At 36.0% G+C, this 6,839-nt stretch overlaps 1 protein-coding gene across 1 annotated transcript; it reads left to right on the top strand.

The window, feature by feature from the left end:
- Positions 1–2,684: 2,684 nt before the first annotated feature.
- Positions 2,685–6,071, top strand: LOC114300565 (uncharacterized). Its single transcript, XM_028245435.2, has 2 exons — positions 2,685–4,871; positions 5,753–6,071. Exons 1-2 carry the CDS (start codon positions 2,963–2,965, stop codon positions 5,866–5,868), a joined length of 2,025 nt encoding a protein of 674 aa, XP_028101236.2. The 5' UTR covers positions 2,685–2,962; the 3' UTR covers positions 5,869–6,071.
- The last annotated feature ends 768 nt before the right edge of the window (positions 6,072–6,839 follow it).

The raw sequence follows: 6,839 nt of genomic DNA, 5'->3' as shown, positions 1-6,839 counted from the left end.
TTTAAAGAATTGAAAACCTCTGTTTTAAACTGTGAGGCTTTGGTCTCATGTTTCGATCTTTTGGTTCAAGGTCAAAAGGATTTTGTTCTCTGTTCTTTTCAACTTTTTGAAGTTTATAAATTGTTGTGGACTCTAGTGTTCAGATGAAATTGCAGTGCAAGTTTACTAGTCCTAGTAATATTTACAAGCCTATAAATTTGATGGGGGCAGGTAAAAAGCCATCCAAATTTCAGCTGTTCTGTTGCAATAAAATATTTTTGTTTTAAGTCCCCACAACAAAATTTTGTAGGATTTTCTCTGTCACATGATACATTTGAACGTGCATCACTGACTTTTTAGGAAATGGACCTAGCAGATGATAGATGTATTTTTACCAATTGATGGCTACATTTTGGTGCTTTTAAGTTTTTCTAATGCATCTTGGCCCACACGGACATTACTACGTCACAGCAGGCTAAATATCTGCATGATCTCCCACATAATGTGTTGGTTGATTAGAATCGAATAGAGTGAAGCAAGTTTTACATGCCTCCATGTCGACTTGCTGTATGGAATTTACAGCAAATACTATTCATTTCCCTTTTGCTGAATGCAATCTACGAATTCAACTCTGCGGTGGTGCTAAGTAGCTATTCATTCCATCATGGAAGAGGCACTCCAAACATATTGCAACTGGAAAGACAGTTTCCTATGTGTGCGTGTGTGACGAAAACTACTTTGTTGATCAAAATTTTGGGATTTCTTTTGTAGGCATTTGGATGCGATTATGAGTCTGCCTGTCACCGTATTTCATACACCAGGTTGGTGAAATTGTCATATAACTGAGGAAAGATGTGCAAACAACCAATCTAAATTTAAGGAATTACATTCTTGGCAGTTTCTATAAATCTCTCTGATGTGTTGTAAAATAACAGATTCCGTAGCGTGAATGCATGATGTTTTAATGTCTAATGCAGGCTTGCTTCTCTATCTGTTGTCCTTTACTTTCAAAGTTTTGGGGGATCGTGTCAGGTATGCCTAAAACCCCTCTCTCCACCTACTTGTCAACTCTTTCTCATGTGCTTAGAAATAAGTGTAGTTATTCAACATAGGTATGCAAACAAGTTGAGCCGAGACGAACTTGGTTGAGCTCGAGCTCGGCTCGTTTGCTTGTCGAGCTCATTTATTGAGCTCAAGCTCAGCTTGATAAGTAACTGGACTCGAGGTCGGCTCGGCTCGGTTCATCTCGTTAATATTAATGAAACTCAAGGTCGGCTGAGCTCGGCTTGATAAGATTTTTTTAAATATTGTTTATATTATTTAATATATAAATAATATATTATATAATTTAAATAAAGATAAACGAGCTCTCTTAACGAGCTGAGCCGAGCTTGTTCATAAACAATTCGGTTTATTTGCAGCCCTAATTCAACATGTGGATGTACAAGAAGCAATAACGAATCGTGACAAAACCAAATATCCATGCTGGAACTTCACCTCCCTAATTCATCATATTATAGATACTCCGTGAAAGGTACAGTGGAGCTAATTTGGGAAACATTATTTTGGATAATTCACCGCTACTTAATGAACATTAATATCTTTGAATCTACTTTTCATGCTTTCCATCTTCATAGAGTGGCTGCATATCCTTGAAACCTCCCCAATCTGTACTTAAAACACTGTTTTTAATCTATTCTTTCCTCTCTGTTCTCTGTTTTGAAAGTTCTTTTTATTTTAAAGAAAGGGCCATGCTTGGAAAGTTGTGAGTAGATATTTGTTTAAAGATAGAATGTTCTCAATCTTTTTTGTGGTTCATCCGGCATACTAACATTCTTAATCTCCCAAAGGTGTTCGACATAATTGCAGGCTAAAGGTTTACGCTGTGTTTGGTTGGGGGATTTGGGAAGGGAAATGGAAAGGGAAATGGAAATGAAAGGAAAAGGAGAAAGAATTAATAGAATTTCAAATCCCAACTATGTTTGGTTGTGTTGGTTATAAAATAGAATTGATGTCCTAAAAGGTCTCCTATTTCTTTATTTATTTCTCACCCCCTTTCTTTTCCCATATATTTTTTATTATAACCAAACATAAATAGGATTACATTTCTCATTCCTTTTCCAAATCCCACCCCAAAAACCCCAACCAAACACAGCGTTAAGGTTTAGATTGTAAACTGATGTTCTGACTAGCTTCCTTGTCAGTACACTTCAATTGGTAACCGCCAGTGTAGAATTTTCTGCATTATGTAATTTTGAAACTTTCCATATGAAAAGCTTGAGATTTATGTTGTTGAGCTGTTTGTTTTAAATTGAGAGCACACTCCTTAGCCATATGCAATCAAATCATTGAATAAACCTTCTAATGCTGCAACGGTCCGAAAAAAATTATCCGAAAATGTGATGTGAAGATATATAAATCCAGCTAATGAGCATTGTCTGCATGGGTAATAATGTGTTGAAGACTATGTATTAGTAGGCTTTAGTTTAGGGAAGCCTGACTAGCATTAGAGCCGTTGACAAAATGACTCAAAAGGCAAGTTTGAGATTCTAGACAACATCATAACAAAAGTATACATAGGGTATCAGTGGAGAATTTACTTTTTCTGCTTAATCATACTCATAATTGAAGGAGATTTTGGGAGAAACAGAAAAGCTTGTGCACCAAAAACGGTAGAAAGGAAAGAACACAGTCCTCATCGAAGTAAGAGACAGAAATTTAGTCCAGAAAAGTAGGGAATTTAACATGAGGTGTGATGTGAGTATAACTAATAAAAAAAATTAATTAAGAAATTTATGTGTTGAATGTCTAGTTCTTTGCAGACTTGTCTCACATTGCCTCTCTAAGCCACTCAAGCTTGGTTCATATACTTTCAAGACTAGATTTTGGATGGCTTCACAAGCCAAGTCTCCGTCTCGGGTTTGTTTCTCTTGTCTCTTCATTTTCACCTAGAGATTGTAACTCCTTATTAAGGCAAGTGCAAATGAGTGTTTACCATGACTGTCCTTGTCACTCCACCATGGACTTTCATAAGAAAATGGAGAAACTATCCATCACAAGTACTAGAACCACCAACACCAACACCAACACCAACACCAACACCGGTTTCAATATCACTAACATGTGGAAGGAGCAGACCTGCACCAACATGTGTTGTTTCTTCTGCCTCGTGAAAGAACCAAAATCATCAATCAGGAGGGTAGGAATTGCAAGCTTCTTCAAAGAATTGCCTCTCATTGACGACCAAGAACATGTTATGGTGCTGAAAAAGCTATGGAACATGGCCATGACTCAACCAGATGACCCAGAGTTTCCATCTCTTGGCATCTTTGAGTGCATGGCGAAGTTAATCCACAGAGGTCTAGCCAATCAAGATTGGCTTCTTAGGGACCAAAACATAAACATCCCCTATTATGCAGCTCACGTTATTGGTTCTTACACCATGAACAGGGTTGATTTTGCAGAAAAAGCAGTGGACTCGGGTGTGATTCCACAATTGATGGAGCTTTTCAGAGGAAGAATGAGTTGGGTTGAGCAAAGGGTCGCTGTTCGAGCCCTCGGACACCTGGCAAGCTATGAAAGTACCTTTGAAGCTGTAGCTGAATATGAAACAGAGGTAATTAACTTAGCTATGCATTTAGCTTCTACCTGTCTTGAAGAGGTGTACACAATGTTTGTAGGGGTACAAGACAGGAACAAGAGAGTGAAATATCACAGAGACTTGCTCACCAGAGGGGTTGGAGGACTGGAGATGGAGAACCGGAAGGCCGAGGAATGGGCCAGCCAACTTCAGTACTGGTCCCTCTATGTTCTCAACAGCTTTGCCATCAAAGGGAGGTCCATAACTCTCATGTGCAAGCAAGACTTCTTGAAGCAATTGTGTGAAATGTGGGGTGGATTAGTGAATCAAACCTCACCTGCTGGAATTGGCCTCATTAGAATCTTATGTTACAGTGAAATTGGAAGAAGAAGCATTGCAGAGTCGCAGGAAATTATAGAGAAACTCTGTAATCTTTCAAGATCTTCAGATGATTGGCAGTACATGGGCATTGATTGCCTTCTCTTGCTTCTCACCGACCCAGATACGAGGTACAAAGTTATTGAAATCGCCACCCTGTGTCTTGTTGATTTGATTGAACTCACAGCACTTGGAGAAAGATCAAACGTTGGTGAAGCCATCACAAGAACATTGCTTATAGATTTCAGTGGAAGTCAGTCGAGAACCAAGAAAAGTAGAGCCCAGAGAACGCTTGAGGAAATATGGGATTTGAAGGTGGAGAGAAGCAAGCAAGAGAAAATGCTGTCTGATGAGAAAGTTGAAGAGAAAAGGGTATTGGTGAGATTGATAAAACAAGAAGGAAACCATAGCTTTTGGGTAGGAGAGATTGAAGAAGCTCTATTGAAGTACACACAAGCTTTATTGTTGTGTCCACTGAGGTTAAGAAAAGAGAGAGTTGTTTTGTATAGTAATAGAGCTCAGTGTCATTTGCTGCTTAGTGACCCTGATTCTGCCGTTAGTGACGCAACCAGAGCTCTTTGCCTGTCCAGTCCTGTGAACTCTCATGGCAAGAGCCTGTGGAGAAGATCACAGGCTTATGACATGAAAGGGTTGGCAATAGAGAGCTTGATTGACTGTATAGTGTTCATCAATGGCTGCAACAGATCAGAGATGACAAGCAATGTGAGAAATGTTCCATACTATGCGGCACGTATGATTAGCAAGCAGATGGATAGGGCATGGCTATTTGCCACTGCCATGTCAAAGACAGCAAACAATCTTGTGAATGAATCAAGACAATCAGACGGTAATGATGATGATGACACTCCGAACAGAGAGCATCCAAATGGTGAAATGATGAGAATGATGACCGAGAGAAAAGGGTTTAATTCAGGTATGTTAACCTTATGATTGGCTATTTGAATGTTATACAATTATGTTCAATAAATTTGAAATTCAAGTGGGGTTTTCACATTGTACTCCAAAATGGTGTGCCTAATAGGCTACGTTTGTTTAGCGGGATGGGATTAGTTAGATAAGAGGATAAATAATATCACGAGTTCTTAATTTTTGTTTTTTATTTTTATTTTTTTCTACTATGTGCCTTGTTCGTTTGGCCCATAACCGAGAAAAATTATTCAAAATTTTACCCACATGGTCTATAACACATGATTTTAAATCTACACCCTTTACTTTAATTTCGTAGTAGTAAAATTCTGATTAATTTCTCATGATCCCTAGAATTATTGAAAAGACATAGAGGTCCACATGTCTTCTGGTTAGTTTTTCTTTATCCTAGTATTAGGTGCATGGAATTATTAATACCTTATAAATACCATCTCTCCCATAGTATTATTTATACCAGGCCATGAGATTACTTATCTTCATCCCCTTCATCCAACAATCATAAATAATCTTTCTTCTTTATCCCATTTAACCAAGCATAATGCAACTAATCCTAGGTATACATAATTTCATTCATTATCTCGTTGTATTACTTATCTCTCGCTAATCCCAACTGAACAATCATAAGATTGTTATGTTTAACTAAAGTAGGATAAAATATGAAATAACATATGGTGAATTATTTTTACTGTTGAATTGGATGAAGCAAGGAAGATAACCCAGAGGAATAATTGAGGGGGACAAAACTGTTACTCATAGGTCCTACATGTTTTTAATCTCATCCCACCATAAGCAGGCCAAACAAACATGATCTAATGGTCTTTTTGAATTTATATGTTGATCACTTTTTTCCTGCTTACTTTTTTTCAGGTTTGCCCACCATTGGAGAAGAACCATTGATCAGAAAGGGTGAGAGCAGTAGGAGAAAGCTGGAAAGAAGCAGGGGGAAGAAAAAATGTTGTCATGGATATCACACAACACCCTAAAGTCAAAAAGAGTGAGAAAAGGTAGCATTTTGGCTTCCATACAGTAATTGCACCATCACATGCTAGCACTGTGGCCCTTATGCTAAGCGGTCACAGTAAAAGATTACACTCACATGTGTATAATTGGTAGAAAAATTAATAATTTAGTAAGGAGTCTGTAACGAAATTGTTGTTTGAATGTTTAAAAAAACTCTGTTGTTTGAGGTGGGATTTGTCAAATATTTTTTAATATTTGTTTACTTTTTTAAGAAAAAGTGACAATAAAAAAAGTAACAAAGTTTTGTTATAAAAAAAATTTAATTTTTTTTTTTTTTTTTTTTTTTTGCATTTAAGTGAATAATTCAAAGTACTAGAAGTGAAAAGTCTAATTATCATAAGTTTCACTTGCATATTCCTATTAAATTCACTTTTCCCACAAAATATGGTATCAAACCGCACCACGAGAATGGACTATAAAGCATATCATTCATGATGTGAGCAATGAAAATTAATTTGTAAACATCATCATCAATGACTTCAGCATCCTAATATATATAAAGATGAACCACGAATAATAAAAGAAAAATTATATTTATATAAAAAATTCATATAAAATTTTATTTTTCCAAATAAATTCCAAATTCATGGTTTCTTGTTTTAAAGTGAAAAAGTTCATATTTAGATATATCATTTTGTATGAAGATTCTGTATTAATTTTTTTTTATTTATATATCATTATTTTTACTAATATTGTCCACCGGCCTATCAATTAGTAGCTACTGCTTAATGTTGATTTTATCAGCTATTTTTTTTTTCTTTTTATCTTGAAGGAAAATTATATACATATATGTGTGAACAAAATGATACATTTATTGTGTTTTGATTCTAAAGTTATATACTGAAAAAAAAGAAAAAAGAAAAAAGAAAAAAGAAAAAAGAAAAGAAAGAGAAAGAGAAAGAGAAAGAAAAAGAGAATTATATATAAATACTAT

Source organism: Camellia sinensis, chromosome 3, assembly GCF_055761805.1.
Source record: "Camellia sinensis isolate YWXY chromosome 3, ASM5576180v1, whole genome shotgun sequence".
NCBI classification, from domain to species: domain Eukaryota; kingdom Viridiplantae; phylum Streptophyta; class Magnoliopsida; order Ericales; family Theaceae; genus Camellia; species Camellia sinensis.
Note: the sequence above shows the minus strand (reverse complement) of the source record. Positions and strands in the feature narration are given on the sequence as shown.